This window comes from Mesoplodon mirus (genome assembly GCF_964341445.2).
Source record: "Mesoplodon mirus genome assembly, chromosome: 10".
NCBI classification, from domain to species: Eukaryota; Metazoa; Chordata; class Mammalia; order Artiodactyla; family Ziphiidae; genus Mesoplodon; species Mesoplodon mirus.
In genome coordinates, this window is record NC_138986.1 from 49,948,104 (window position 1) to 49,964,789 (window position 16,686).

A 16,686-nucleotide genomic window follows, 5' to 3' on the forward strand; every position below is an offset into this window, starting at 1 on the left:
TTTTTAAATTTTATTAGTCATAGACCACTACAGGATGACCTTTTACATTCATTCAGCTCATGCAGAATGAAGTCTTTGGAGAATGACCTTTCTCCCCAGGAGGAATGTTTTACAGGCCAGCAGCACATGTAGAGCTTAGAGAGTATAAGCATCCTTCCTGAATAGACAGTATATAGAAAGGAGAGAAATGTCTCCATTTCAATTTTCTGCTTGAGCTGTGAACCACTCACTTTAAAACTCTTTTACTTGGGTGCCAACATTTTATCTGCCTTTGAAAAATTGAGCCTTTCATGTTTAGCCTCTGCATTTTGGAAAGAGCTCTTCCACACACTCAAGATTTAACAACTCATCATGGTAGAGCTATATTATAACTTTAAATTGGGGATTTTACCCATTTTATGGGTAAGGAAATGGAAACTTAAGTTTATCTTATCTCCTATTCCTCCTCCCATCCTTTAAAAGTTAGGCAGAGAACATGTCTCTTGATTTGAATTTATTATTCAATAGGAAATTTCACTTTAAAATTATGATTTTTTCATTCATTCTTTGGTGCTTTCCTTAAATAAGTGTTTGTTGAGGGGCTGCTGTGAGCCCAGGAGGACGTGAAGGGAATAAGGTTTTCAGGTCCCTGCTCTCCTGCGCCAGCAATGTGAGGGCCAGGGCTACCCAGAGAGTGACAGACAGAAGGGGAACCTGTATCCCACTCTCAGCCTGAAGACAGTGTCTCAGTTATAGGAAAAGGAGCTTTCCTTTGCACACCTGGACCATGATGTTATGACAGGAAGGGACTCAGAGGACACTCAGGTAACAACACCTTGGACATTCAAGTTTCCTGGCCAGGAACAGGAAGAACCACCACATGATGTAACTGCACCCTAGATCAGTGTTATTAACATATGGTGAGGGTAGGATGGGGGTGGGGCCACCAGAAAGAGAGGTGGTTAGGGGAAGAACTACAAGCAAGACCAAGGGGAGAGTGAACTCCTGCCAACAGCTGGCAACCCTTCCACCTAGTAGCCTACCTCCTCAACAATCAGCTAATTCATGTGTTTCCAAATTTATTTTATCCTCAGAAGCCTTTCAGCAAATGAAATCTTACTCAGTGACCCAAGATATCCAACAGACCAAGGCCAAGCATGGTGACAAGGAGGGGGCTGCCTACAGGCCATGTAGTTGGGCCCCTCTGCTCAAAAAGCCCCAAGGTGCCTCTGAGGAACCCAGGGCTCCTGGGACCATTTTAAAGGTGACTAATCCATCACCTTCACTTGGGAGTCTTAGAGACTGAAGTCTAAGAGGTCATAGAACTGGTGGCATAGCTGGGACAGGAAACCTAGAGTCCTAAGTCACAGGCAGTATAAATTCCAGTGCTGCCTTTTGTCTATGAATATTGAAATACTCTTAAATGGAACCAATCATAAAATAAAACTAATTAAAATAAATAATAATTTAAAAGCAAACTTACCTTGTTAATATATTCCTGTTAAGAGAAGTCTTCTCTTCCTAAGTGTTTTACAGGATGGGAGAAGGAACAGGAAACAGGATAAAGAACAAGGCAGGGGAGGGTAGAATTGTCAGGGAAAGATGGTAATCCATCAGAAACAGGGCCAAAAGAGAGTAAACAGAAGGACCAAAGGGCCCTTTGGTAGGCTTCTTGGTCTTGGCACTACTTAGTCTATATCCAGCTTTGCAAATGCTCCCTCTGGGTGAAGCACTGAATCCCACTGTGGAATTCAGTGGCACATCTAACATACTTCCTTTTCCACTAGTTGGCCTGAAATGGACTTGTGACTCAGTTTTAGCCAGTGAGACACAAGAAAAATCTACTGGAAGTCTTCTGAAAAAGATTTCCCTTCTTGATAAAAAGACAAAGCCCCTTAAGGAGAAAGCTTTTTTGCTCCTGTCTTCATCTTACAAGGATGAGGGAGACATTTTGCTGACATACCCAGGATGGCAGAGCTGGGTGCCTGCACCAACATGAACTGCCTCCTTCTAGACCTGTTTGGAAAGATTAATACACTTTCTAATTTAAGGCATGACTAGTTACTTCTAGCAGGTGCACCCTAACTGGCACAGAGGGGTATTGGCTCAAAGGTGGGAGATCAGATAAAGCTTCTGAAAGAGTGGATTGGAAGTTGAAATCTGAAGGATAAGTAGGAGTTAATCAGATGATGAAGCAGAGAGTGGGAGGACAGGGAAGTTTTCCACCAGAGGGGCCAGTTTGCATGAAGGTACTGAGGAGAGAGCATGGTGCATCTGACAATATAAAAGAAGTTGAGGGGCCTCCCTGGTGGCGCAGTGGTTGAGAGTCCGCCTGCCGATGCAGGGGATACGGGTTCGTGCCCCGGTCTGGGAGGATCCCATATGCTGCGGAGCGGCTGGGCCCGTGAGCCGTGGCCGCTGGGCCTGCGCATCCGGAGCCTGTGCTCCGCAACGGGAGAGGCCACAACAGTGAGAGGCCCGCATACAGCAAAAAAAAAAAAAAGAAAAAAGAAAAAAAAAAAGAAAAAAAAAAAGAAGTTGAGGGTAGAGATATTGGCAGGATTCAGGTTGTGAAGATCTGGTTAAGGCACCCAGACTCTATTCTCAGGGCATCTGGAAGTCATTGAAGAGTTATAGGAGGGAAGTGACATAATCGGGTTTGCATTTTAAAATATTATCCTGGTGAATGGACGTGAAGGAGGCAAAGGGAATACAGGGAGTCCTTTGGAGGTTATGATCTTGGCCCAGCATTAGGAGATGACAGTGATTTGGACTGGTGGAGGGGAGTGCTGAGGGAGGATGGAGAAAACTTGAAAGATATTAAAATAATAGGATAGTAGAACTTGGTATCTGATTGTGGGGTATGATAGACAGAAATCAAAGGTGGGTGTCCAGATTTTTTTTGCCTGGGCAACTGGGCAGATGGTGGTTAACTGACAGGGAATAAGAGAGGAGGAGCCCATTTAGGGGCAGTAAAATGAGCTCAGTTTGGGACACAGTGTCTCTGAGAGGGAACAAGGCAGTTGAACATATGAATCTGATAGGATTGAGATTTGGACTAGACATGTAAATTTTGAAGTCATCGCATAAAGCCATCCGAGTTATAAAAGTAGTTGGGTTTGCCCATGGAGAGGGGGAGGAGTGGAGCAACATCGTGGCTAAGGGTACGAGGGAGCTCCGGGGCCAGACTGTTAGGCTGGAACCTGGGTTTCTTTTCTCTCTCGGCAAGTGACTTTTAGGCATATCATTGAACCTTTTTGAGTCTTGGTATTCTTATCTATAAAATGAGAATAATGAAAGTACCTACCTCATGGGATTATTGTGAGAATTAAAGAAATTAATAGTTAATAAAGCCTCTGAACAGATCTCAATCATAGATATTATTAATTAATAATGTTCTATTAATAGTGTTCAGGGCCAACTTATTGATTAGACACAGAAGGCACAGTGCTTAGGTACCACAAAATGTTTTAATTTCTTTTAAAATCAGAAAAAAAAGAATATTTAGGTTGAATAAAATGCTATAATTTATGATATTAATATATTTTTCTTTATATTAACACAGTTGTAAACTATAACACTTCATGTTTTTTGATGGAGAAATGGGTCCACAAAGACAAAGGTGGCTAGAGTCATGGAAGTCAAAATGCAGCCCTGGCAGTGGTGGAAGTGGGACAGAACCCAAAAAGCAACATTTTCAGGATGGGCAGAGGTAGGGGACTTGACACAGAAGTCTGAGAAGGCATGGCCCACGATGTTGGAGGAAAACTGGAGAGAGTTGTGCTTTAGAAGCTAAGGGCAGAGAGGCTTCAAGAAGGACACACTGTGTCAAATGCTGCTAAGGGTTCAGGTTGGAAGGGGACTGAAAAGTATCCAGGAGATTTAGTGACAAGGACCACGGTGCTCTCAGTGAGAGCAGTCTTGGTGAGATGAGGAAGAAGACAGATCACAGTTTCTAAGGAGTAGATGGAAGGTAAGGAAATGGAAATGGCTGGTGCAGAGACTTTGGCTCTGAAAAGGGGATTCTTTAAATGGGGGCACTGGCTAGCTTACCCCATGTCCAGACAAGTCTCTGTCTAGTTCCAGAATCATGCAGAATTGTTTCAAGTTATGATACTAGGGGGACTATTGGCTCTTGGTACCTTAGAGCTTCAGGGAGACAAGTCCGGAGAAGGGAGTGCTTGCCTAGGAGTCCATGGGCTAGCGGAGTGATGCAGACAGGAGCCAGGCTGGAGATGTTCACCTGGGGCCTCTGTCATACCCTGCCAACTCCAGCCCGAAATGTGTGAGACTCACAAGGAAAAGCAGCCAGTTGGAGTTCAAATTGGTTTAAACGGACCGCCCCCCATGAAGTTTGTTCTAGTTTTAAAATTAAAAGAAATAGATATACCACTGATCATGGGACTTGCTGTGAAAGAACGTACTTCGGAGGGGCTCTCACGGGCTACCCCTGCTTCACTGCTGCTCCCATGTGACATAAGCACAGTCCTGGGACCCTGGGAGAGGCTATGCAATGGATGAAGCTATCTAGTCCATCCCCCAGATAGAAAGGTCCTTCAGTACAACGCAGCACTGGTCAAGTACGTAGACCGTTCACCAAGAATACCTGCGTATTTTTGTCGTGGCCTGCCATCCTGGGGGACCCTCCATGATCATATGATAGTTACTCAGAAGGACATCTTCCATTAGCAGCTGCTTGCGCGCCACCTCTCCATGAGCCACCTTGAGGTCACGGTCACTCAGCCTACAGAGGCATAGCTAAAAACAAAAAGGAACAAAATGAAACCAAAACATCCGTTTTGAACACTTCTATGTATCCTTTACATGTGGTTTTGAGGGAGAAAATTAGGAGTAGTTGTGTTTACAAGCCCCATGCTCTCAACTATTAAAAAAAATCCATAAAAATCAGAGCAACATATCTAGCTCAAAGTCCCCCTTGAACATATCAGACTCTCGGCTCTGTGTGGAAGTCCAAGCTTCCTAAACATTATGGTGGTGTCCGTATGTGGTGCATGCATAGTGTGATACATGTATGCACAGGGAAAATACTGGAAAAAAACCAAAATGAACTCTGACCATCCCCTAGTGGGGGACTATGATTAATTTTTTTTAAACCATTCTTACTATTTAACTTTAAAAAAAATATTTTTACTTATGGAAAATTTTGATCACGTACAAAAGCAAACAGAATAGCTCCCATCACCCGGCCCTAAGAACCACCAACCTATGGCCAGTCCTGCCACATCTTCATCACTCCCCACCTCCGTATTATTTTGAAGCAAATGTGTCATTGGCTTTAATGTTGTTAATAATACTTTTTAAATATTTTCTATTTAAAAAAATGAAAACACAATAATACTTGCTTAAATAATCAGGGGGAAACATATAATTGAAAGTAGTTCTCCCTTTGAGTCCTGCTTAAAGAGTTCTCTTCCTACTACTGTAGGTTGGTCAGTAGTCACACGTCTCTGAATTGCCAGCCTGGGAGTTACTCTAAGAGTTCCCGAGAGTGACCAGAAGTGGATGACCACTCCCCCAGATCATTATTAGCCATGAGTATTTCAGCTGTTTCAAGTCTGATGCCAGCTGAAACCATGATTTTCTTCTGTCATAAGAAAACATGACTCACCTTGCAGCACTGGGTTTACAGTTTTATAACCAAACACCTTGCTTATCTCATAAATTATTCACCGCTGACTAGAGTATGAAGGATCAGACCTATGGACCCAATGGCACCTGCTTTGCAGTCTGCATTCGGCTCTCTCTGTGACAAGTGGGAAGACCTATCCTACCTGCATCTTATATTCTAGGGTATCTGGGCTGCTACTTGTAACTGGAAACGGTCCTCCATCTTCCAGAAATGCTCTCCAAGGGAACAGCACAAATGCCTAAAAGAACCAAATAATAAATATAATAATGCTGCAAAATAATGTCCATAAGAAATAGACATTTGTATATGAACAAGATGTCTGTGTCTGCACATCAAAACACTGTGGGATGATTTCTCTATTATGTAGAAATAGTTCTTGATGGATAGTCCCCGATGATGCACAGGAGAGAGTAGTAATCTTATTTTTTAAATTGATTTTTCAGAAAGTGACTAAACACAGAGGGTACTTAAGATTTCAGTGTAAATAGTCAACACCAGTATTTAGAAGTCCCAGAATAGTATAAAACCAATGGTACACATTTATAATAAAAAAAATAAACTTACTCAAATTTTTTCAATATTACAAACCTTAAACCTTATCTCCATTGTGCTCCAGTTCTAGGCATCAACTCAAAACCAATGCCATAATGTTACACGTGGGCCTCTGTCTTCTCCACATCACTGTCCAACAGCCAAGGCATCCCCTACTCCCTGGGGCATGACATGCAGTCCTGGATATAGTGGGCCTGTCCACCTGACCCCATTCTACACTTCCAGACTCGGTACTGGCTTCAGACAATTCCTAGAGTTGGAGTCGATTCAGGTAGCAGGGAGCCAGGACACCTGCATCCACCTAACCCTAGGCAACACTCAAAGGCAGCAGGAGCAGGCCCAATGGTCAAGGTCCAACCCTGTCTTCGGGTCTAAATGAGGGTCAAGGCTTGGGCCAAGAGTCACTGTCTTGTAGCTAGGGAAGGTAGAAGTGTGAGACTTACATGGGGTTGATGCTGGCATTACTTGGCTTAGCTTCGTAACATAAAAACATTAAGTTGGAGGTTTTGGAGTCAGAAGATCTGGGCTTGTGAGGTGGTTTTAAAGATATGCCCACAGGGACTTCCCTGGCGGTCCAGTGGTTAAGACTTTGAGCTTCCACCGCAGGGAGCACAGGTTCAATCTCTGGCTGGGGAACTAAGTTCTCACTGTGAGGCCAAAAAAAATAGATATGTCCACAAATTCTTTTTTTTTTTTAAAGATTTTTGTTGATGTGGACCATTTCTAAGTCTTTATTGAATTTGTTACAATATTGCTCCTGTTTTATGTTTTGTTTTTTTGGCCACGAGGCATGTGGGATCTTTGGCTTCCTGACCAGGGATCAAACCCACACTCCCTGCATTGGAAGGCGAAGTCTTAATCAATGGACTGCCAGGGAAGTCCCAGTCCACAAATTCTTTGATTCTCTTCCCATTAAGAGTTGCAGGGCTTCCCTGGTGGTGCAGTGGTTGAGAGTCTGCCTGCCAATGCAGGGGACACAGGTTCAAGCCCTGGTTTGGGAAGATCCCACATGCCGTGGAGCAACTAGCCTCATGAGCCACAATTACTGAGCCTGCGCGTCTGGAGCCTGTGCTCCGCAACAGGAGAGGCCATAATAGTGAGAGGCCCGCGCACCGCGATGAAGAGTGGCCCCCGCTTGCCACAACTAGAGAAAGCCCTCGCACAGAAACGAAGACCCAACACAGCCAAAAATAAATAAATAAATAAATAAAATTAAGAAAAAAAGAGTTGCAGCACCTTGACCACAGCCTCATGAGAGATCCTGATCCAGAACTACCCAGCTAAGCTGCTCCCAGACTCCTGAGCCTCAGAAACTATATGAGATAATTAATGTTTATTGTGTTAATCTGCTAAATTTGGGGGTAATTTGCTCTGAAGCCATAGATAACTAATACAGTTTGTGACCTAGTGTTGCCATGACTATGCAGCAGTCTGATCTCTGGCCTTCTAGAGCCTCAAACTCTTTAGTTGTAGCAGGTGGGTAATATAGTTAGTGCCTAGGAGCAATAATAGTTGCCAGGATTACATTCGATAACGCATGTTGTTACGGGGCTGTTCAAAACTCAGCTGCTGACCTAATTTATGTATCGTAATTGCTATCATTATTATTTATTACATGGAAGAGATCAGGTGTTGGTTTTGCTACCAGCTGTGAGCAGGTAAGCTGTTGTCCCAATTAGCCTGTTGAGCGGTTCAGAGGGAGAGCCCCTGACTGGGAATAACAGCAGGCCATGGGGGCCTAGCCCACTCTACCACGTGAGTGAAGGGGAGCCTAACAAGGCTAAAGGGCATTCCAGCACAATGTACGTTTGATTGGTATAAAAATAGCTCTCAACACACCTGGAGGCTCTGTGGATCCAGCGGCTGTGGCAGGCTGAGCTGGGAAGCAAAGATGCTCTTCATGAGAGAGTTGCTCAGTGGCGGCAACCCATGCTACATGTCATCTGTGACAGGCTGGTAGGCAGGAGCATTTCCAGCTGCCAAAAATGTTCTTCTACCAAAACAGAAGGGAATCTCATTAACAGCAGTTACTCAAGTTTCTAAAGCTCAAAACTCTCTTCAAGGTTACTGGAGCAAGATAACATTTTGAGATATCAACAGGTTTCTTCCTCAGCAACATCATCCCTCACTCCCTTTTCTTTACACACTGCCCTTCACTCTCACAATTCACAGCCCTCAAGGGAAAGGTAGCTATCCTCTAGACCAGCACGGTCTAACTGCAGAACTTTCTGCAGGGCAGAAATGTTCCATATTTGACTGTCCAATATGGTAGCCACTAGCCACATGTAGCTGTTGAGCACTTGAAATGTGGCTACCATGATTGAGGAACTGAATTTTAGGTCTTATGTCACCAAAATCAATATTAATTTAAACTTTTAAATTAAAATAGCCACATGTGACTACTGCACTGGACAGCTCAGTTGTAGCTCTAGAACAAAGACATCAGTTGTTAAATTTATTTTAAGACCAGTAGCTGAGACAGCAATTCTTGATATGTAAAACCAAATTTTAAATTAAATAATAAGAGCCTGGGGTTTGAGAGAGAAAGCTTCTTGTTTTGTTTTGAACAAAACTTGGCTTTGCATACCAAGAACCCAAAATCCTGAAGACTAGAGCATGAAATTTATACCATAAGTCACAGAGAAGGAAGTATGCTTGATAAATTACAATCATTTTCTTGCCCCAAAGGAAATGAGTTTAGCGAGCAAGGAAAGACTGTCTCTAGAGCTTAGATCTTGTGGATGCCCAAGAAAAGATGATGAAACAGGATCAGTCGCGGGGGGATCCAAAAGGTCCCCAGGACAGAAGGGATCTTTTGCCTAAATCCTCCATGGGCTTTGCCAAGTCATGCATAAAGCAGGTATCAAACAGGAGATTAGCAATGACTGAGGGAGATGTTAGCACTGATGGAAATGCGGCAGCCTCCCAGAGATAAGCAGACAGTCCAGTGTTGTGGCAAGACCTGGGGAGTGCCAAAGATCCCACGAGGGGGTGCCCAAGCCGGGTGCTGAGCAGCAAGCCAACCAGAAGAGATCTGGGATGGGACAGAGGTGGGTGAGGTAGCCACTCCTCTTCAACTGCTGGGATGATTTATAAGCACCCCCAGGAATTCAGATAACCTATGAGAAGGATAAAGGAGGAGAAGGGTGTGGCGTAAGGCTTAAGTTAAGGTCCTGTATTAGTGCTGCCTTGACATCTGGTAAAATTGGGAGGGCTTTGAATGACCTAACTATAAGCTCCCCTGCCTACTCTGCTCCCACGGTTAAGGTCCCCTAGTCAAACAAACTTCCTTATCAAAGGGACCAAGTACAATCCCTGCTTATCTGCAAGGAGTGGTTTCAGTTCCCTGCCAGACCACCAAATTATTCAAATGAACCAATCACATCCTCCTATGGGAGCCAGGAAGCACTATATCCTCTTGATACTACAAAGCCTGCCTCTCAAGCCCCTAGTTGTTCACTCTGGTCACAAGTACAAGTCCTCTGTGGCCTTGCATGGCATGCTATGTTCTATTCCCCTCGGCTGTGAGTATATGTGACGAGTAAACTGCTGTTGATCTCATCTGTCCAGTATTTAGTGTCATGTGTTTGGCCATCCCCATAACCTTGGGGCAGAATCCCTCCCTCACCAACAGGGTAAAGAGGAGGCAATTAAAACAAAGGTAAAAGGGGATAATCTTGAATTAATTGATTTTATATCTCAAACTGACCACTTTAAACTGTAAATGTGGCTGAATGACACGGAATTGAAAAGTTTAATCTTTTTGTCATCAGCAGAAGTAGGGGCTTATGAACTTAAGTTCAAAGACAGATAAAGGTAGCTCTATTATTTGCATATCAAACCACTGTACTAGTGCAAAAATCATACCACCCTTTTCATGTTTTTGTGAGAATTAACAAAAGATAGTTGCATACAGTTATATACTGAGACACTGAATAAAAACATTGACTTATTCTGATAGCTCAAGGATGGTGCTTGGAGTTGCTCAATGGATACATAAACATTTTCTCCTGTTTCTCGTATCAATCACATGCTTTCTCATGATTCTCAGTGAGTCCTGCCAAGAGGCCCATGATTCATTCAACACCCATGTGACAGTGATGTATCAAGCATCTACTATGTACAGGGTACTGTGTCAGAAACTGTCTGAGATACAAAGATGGGTCCCCCATGGGTCTGACCTTCTAGCCCAGTAGGGTCCAGGGAGGCAGAGCTCAGTATCCAGCCACGTCTGACCTTCCTCTAAACTCCCAAGGCACTTTCTATATATATACCTCCCTTATAGGTTGTATGTATCTTCTTAAAACAATGGTACTGCAGACAAAAAAATGTCGCCTGCCATTCCACTAAACAAAGAATGTTGCCTGCCACCAAGTCATCAGCCAATACAGCTGCTCCCCAACGGTGCACCCTGAGGGGAATTCAGGATAGAAAAAAACAGGATACTGGCCCTAGATAGGTAAGATGCATATCTAAGAAATCATTTTAATGAGTCCAGACTCTTGCATCTTCCCATACGTAGAAAAGCACTAAAATCATTAACTTGTGATGTCTGTTTTTTGTGATTAGCAGTAGTCCTTTGATGTTCAACCACATGGGTTTTTTGCTGTTTTTTCAGCAAAAACTCCTCTATATCCTGGCTCCTCCCTTACCTCTTCAGAGCAGATCCTCAGAGCTATCTGAGAGGCTGTCTCCCAGGCTATAGTCCTCAGTAAGGTTCCCAAATAAAACATTTGCAATTTTTAGGCTGTGCATTTTTCTTTAGCCAACAGTACCAAAAAGCAGAGTATTCTAATGGAAACATTTATTTTCAGCCTAAATCAAGAGCACAGAAGCCCAATATCCCACAAACCTCTTCCTGGTTGACTCCTTCCATGTCATTCCTATGCTTTTCTCCCACCAATCCACAAAATTATTTTCTCTCTCTCAGCCTCTGGGTCCAGCTTTGTTCGCTGTAAGGCCAACTGGCCGGAGGCAGGGGAACGCAATCAGATTCACAGGGTGCATCAGACAGAAACTCTCTGGACCACCCAGTTCCAGAAACTGACCTGGAGACTTTCCGGACCACCCAGTTCCAGGAACTGACCTGGGGACTTTCCACCCAGCCCAGCCTTCCCGCCTTTCCAGGGGCGGGACTAACGGTCCCAAGACTGATGCAACCGGCACCAGATATTGCCACGATACCGGAAGAGACCACCAAATAAGGAATACCCTGCGCCCTCCCAGATTCACCACATCCCTTTCCCTTCTTCCCCTATAAAATCTTGCCCAACCCTCGCCCGGGTGCGACTTCTCTGGCCCCTTTCTCTCGGACCAGTGAACCTCGCCCAGGAGCGCCCCCTAATAAAGCTCACTTGAAGCTTTCCTCTGTTTCGTGATGCCGTTTGTTAAGATCCGACCTTACATTCGCACCTTACTGTTGACTGTATTGCTTATATTTTAAAATTTCTTTTTTGTTTATTATGGTGTTTTAACATCTTTAAAAAACCTTGCTGGCTGGGGAGAGTCTGCCCTTCCCTGCATAGCCAATTCTTAGAGATAGCTAAGGGCCCAGCATGCCTTTGATATGCTAACCAATCTGAGCCATACTTCCTCTGACCCTTGCAACCCAAGAGGCAATATTTCTCTCCTTTAATCATCCCAGGGCTAGTTAACAGGCAACTAGAGACCTCTCCTACAGCCCAAAGCCCGCTGGAATTATTCAAAGTAGCCGATCTTAAACTGTACCTCTGCCCTGCCTTGCCTTTCCAGGTCATGGCCTAAGCACTCTCCTTGCTGCCGACCTGTGGCCCTGTATGACATGGCATGATGGATGTTTCTAGGAACTGAGTATAATAATTTTGTTTTCCTGAGTCTCTCCTGTGTCTCCTCTTGTGGCTGCACCAGACTGATTTTCACATAAGAGAACACAGAACATTGACTTGCTCTCTTATCTTGGTAAGTTTGTGCAGAACTTTTAACTACTAAGTGCCACAAACAACCACAATCCTTGGCAGAGTTTTAGAGCCCCAAACACGTACTAGGTCTATTAATTTATAGATGCTTGGAGACTATTAAAAAATATCAATACAGGGCTTCCCTGGTGGCACAGTGGTTGAGAGTCCACCTGCCGATGCAGGAGACACGGGTTCGTGCCCTGGTCTGGGAAGATCCCACATGCCGCGGAGCGGCTGGGCCCGTGAGCCATGGCCACTGAGCCTGCGCATCCGGAGCCTGTGCTCTGCAACGGGAGAGGCCACAACAGTGAGAGGCCCGCGTACCACACACACACACACAAAAAAAATCAATACAGTTCAGATGTAAATATGACTGCTACTCTAAGCTAGAGAACCATAGCACATGATACACTCTCTAGAGAGACGAGAGTCAGATTCTAGGCACCACCATTGATCAAATGGTTGGTTATCCTTTTCCTCACTTTCCTAATTCTTCAGTCTAGATCACTGTCCTTGATAGGTCCCATCTCTCCTTTATCAATAGTACTACTTATTAGGGAGCTGTACAATGTAATGCTATGTATAGAAAGGGGTCTCAGAATGATACTTAACATTTTTAGCACTATATCCTCTTTTATTTCCTTCCTCTCCATGGACCCCATATTTTGAAAGATTTTTCTACCAAATTAAGCATTCTCCTGTTTTTAACTCAAAGCCACATAAACACCTAGCCTAAGCTCTGAGCTGCAGGAAGAGATGAAGAAACATGATATAAAGGAAAGAACAGGGCTCTGGAGTCAGACAAACCCTGTGAATGTAAGGTCTGCTACAACAAGCTTGTGACCCTGGGGCAAGTTATGCAACTTCTCTCTCTATTTCCTCATCTGTAAAGATGGTGACATGATTGCTATCCCACGGAGTTGGCACATGGCGGAAACTCAACCAAAGCAAGTTCCTTCTCCTCCTTATCTCATTCGTTCTTATGGTTCCAGTTAAAAAAAGAAAGAAATGTGACATTTTCTTTACCTGCAAAACTTTTGGGCAAATGTGTCTTTTTCATCATGTCTTTAGAAATACTGAAAACAGCTCACTGTGACAACTCACTCAGACTCTCAGTTGGTAAACCTGACCTGAGCCTTCTGCTGGGGTAGGCCTGATCAGTGCAGCTTGCCAGCAGCACTCAAGATACAGGGAAACTCATAGGAATGAAAGGTCAGCTTGTTGCTTGTGCCAGTGCTACACCTGCCAACTGCCAGCCCTAATAAAGTCAGGTCTCCCCAGCAGTCCACTAAAATACAAGGATAGATGTATCACATTCTCCAAACTGTTTTGCCACACTCCAGCCGCCTTACTGTCAATAAGCAGTCAAGGGTTTCCTAGAATACCAGTCATCTTGTGTGTGAGAGAGTTAGCCATAATGTGATCCCAGGCAAGCTGGCTGTAGCCACAGGGAGCAGGGAATTCATGGGACACATGCTAGGGTTTTTCCTGGATGCAAGGATATGAAAAAGAAAATGAAACCCAAAAAACGCCTGCAAAGTGGCCGGAGGAGGCCAGGCAAAAGTTGTGGCTCTTCACTTCTCAGACGCTGGAGACCAGGAGCACATGAGGCCTTCTCTGTGTTGCCCAGAAATCCCCAGATAACCCTGAAGCACACTTTAATATCTGTGCGCTCAGAGACACTTAAACTAGGTGAGCATAAAGATAAATTGAAAAATGAAGAGAAAACCAACACAAATTCGAGGACTAAGAAATTGGTGTTGTTTCTTGAGAGATTGCTTGATGTACTCCTAAATCAGGCTTATTGCAGAAAGTTAAGGTACCTTTGGTTTATTTCCTTAAATTCCTCCTTTTTACCTTAATCACTCTGAACATCAATAATACACTCACATCAGTGGCACTCTGCATGCCATATGTTTTATTCTGTCCTATAGAATTCCTTTGAGGGACTTTTTTTTTTTTTTTTCCTGGTTTCCCTCCATTCTTGAATTTCAAACCAATTCAATCCTTTAAATCAGGGAGTGGCAAACTCTTTCTTAAAGGGTCAGATAGTAAATATTTTCAGCTTTGTGAATCATATAATCTCTGTTGCAACTATTCAACTCTGTGGTTCTAGTGTGAAAGCAGTCAGAGATTATCTATAAATGAATAGGCCTGGCTGCCTTCCAAAAAAAACCTTCATTTCTGGACACAGAAACTTGAATTCCACATAATTTTCATGTGTCACACAATACTACTCTTGAGTTTTTCCCTCAACCATTTAAACACATAAAAACCATCCTTAGCCCACAGGCCTTACAAAATCAGGCAGGGGCCTATGGCAGTAGTTTGCTGATCCCTAACTTAAACAGATGAGATTGATTAGAAGCAATTGTACTACTGAAGCATTTACCTTTGGCGCAAATGATTAATTCACCTGAAATTAAAGATAAGCTCAATCCTCAGGCATTTCTTGCACTGGCTCATAAATAACTCTTATAGGTTGGTGGACATGCCCAGAGGTGAATGACAGGCCCTGGGCAATGTGATCCTGATGCCATCGGAGGACAGCACCAATTTCTATCAGGTCCTTGGCAGAGGACAGGTCGACAGGAGCAGAGTGAAACGTTTGTGCCTGGAAACATTAAACTTTCTTGCAATCTGAGCTGGTCTATGCCACAGAGAAGCAGAGGCCAGATATGAGGGGACTCTACGGGGCCACTGTCCTGTTGTCCTTGAGCTACATGCTTCTTCTCCTCCCCTGGTCTATGAAAGTATGCTGTTCTCATTCCAGGTAAGAGTTCCTTCTTTTCAAACTCTGGAGAAGGCTTCAGTTTACATAAGCAAAAAGTTCCCTGGGGTAAACAGTCATATTTACTCAGTTGGTGAGCTCTGGGAAGGGCGAGGGAACTTCTCCAAGCTTCCTGTCTCTTTTGGTTATCTAAGGACTTCTTGCTTGCAGGTTCAGCACTACGTAAAATCCTCAAGCGGAAAGACATTTATCTTTCAGCTTCTCCTTTCCTCCTGCCTCTTGCCTTCTCTTTGGAGTCTCCTTTTCCATCAATCTTGCTGCTGTCTGGCATCCATCCTAGTTCTCAGGCTTTGGAGTCAAATGCACATAGGTTCTAATTCTGGTCTGCTACTCACTGACTGTGTGATTCCAAACACAGACACACCCCAAAGACCTCTGAAGAAAAAAGGCTGGAGGAAATGCTATGAATGAAGGACTCCTGGTTCCTTCTGAGGTCCTCTGAAAAATATACTGAATATACTGAAACCAGTCATAGGACACAGTGCCCTCCATTCCTGCAGACTGAGAGCACCAGGGCAGAGAAAGCCCCACAAAGCAGTTCCTGGGGGAAGCAGAGTGGTTCCCCTTGGACAACAGGAGCAAGCTGAACTCCATGCAGCTGGAATCCAAGAACTTCTGGGGTATAGTCCTATTTCTTCATCCTATGTAAATTCCTTGCAAAGTCTGACTTGAGATTTCAGAGCCCAGAGGGCTAATGAATGGCCGTCATGACAATTAGTCAAAACCTTTATATCCTACGTGCTTGACAAAGCTACAGCTCCCAAAGCTGTTTGTCAATCAAAAGAAAACAAATTAGCCTGATTTTTTGTCCTGCTGAATTTGCATTCTAAATCCAGAGTCCCATGATGCTCAGAGTAAGAAACAGCAGAGCAGAAAGAGAAAATATGGTTCAGTACAAGCCCCACATTTCTATTCTCTACGGACACTCATGCTAATGGTGGGAAGTGATTATAATCCACAGATAAAAGCACTACCCTCCCAGGTCCCCCTCATTGACTAAATACTCACACTGGGAATTTATCAAATGAAGTTAATTAATTTTGACAATTTAAGAATAAGCAGAGACCCTCAGGCCTGACCTCTTCCCTTCCCATACACAGCTTATTATTTATACAGGAAACATTGTGACTCTTAATCCAAGCTATTTTTTCATCAGTCATGATTAATTAACCATATAAACATTCTTTTTGAATGCAGAGTATTTAATACCTACAAGGCCAGAGGTAAATTAACTTATAAATTTAACTCAGGTGGTGATTTCCATTGGTTTCAGATGTGCAGTGAGAATTGTTTTTTTGAAAGGTAATTAAGGGCTGAAAAAATAAAACTCTTAGGAAGAATCATCTTCAGAAGTATAAAAAATGTGATTCCCAATAAAACAGCCTGTTATGCAAACTAACTATATTGAAATCACATTTAATAAAATAAAGAATATTATTATCCAACAAGAACACAGTTCACCTGGACAGCCTCTGCAGCTGAACGTGTTTGGTAGCGGCAGTGTTCTGGATCAGGTTGTGCCCCCGACTATTTTAAGCTCATTATCTAATAGTGCCAAGAGTGGCCTCCCTCCATGATCACTCAGAAACACCTGCCCCGCAGAATTTATTAGACAGGATTAGCACTCCAGCCCTTACCGGATGAGGTACCCCACTGCAGCGTCAAACTGCAGAAACATAACTCCCTTCGAAGGAGGAGGACCTGGGACACCAGAGTGGGGTCTTGGGGGCTCTGGAGGCTGTCAATCATTTTCTGCAGCTCTTGAAGCTCAGACCCTA

At 43.7% G+C, this 16,686-nt stretch overlaps 1 protein-coding gene across 1 annotated transcript in view; it reads right to left on the reverse strand.

The window, feature by feature from the left end:
- Positions 1 to 16,686, reverse strand: part of LOC309811186 (uncharacterized protein) — a gene marked incomplete at its 3' end in the record, with an annotated part of 148,586 nt that overhangs the window by 42,535 nt on the left and 89,365 nt on the right. The window contains 6 exon segments of the mRNA XM_082633781.1: positions 4,586 to 4,737; positions 5,772 to 5,867; positions 8,021 to 8,113; positions 8,117 to 8,171; positions 16,546 to 16,585; positions 16,588 to 16,683. Of these exon segments, the coding sequence (XP_082489907.1) occupies positions 4,586 to 4,737; positions 5,772 to 5,867; positions 8,021 to 8,113; positions 8,117 to 8,171; positions 16,546 to 16,585; positions 16,588 to 16,683 (532 nt within the window).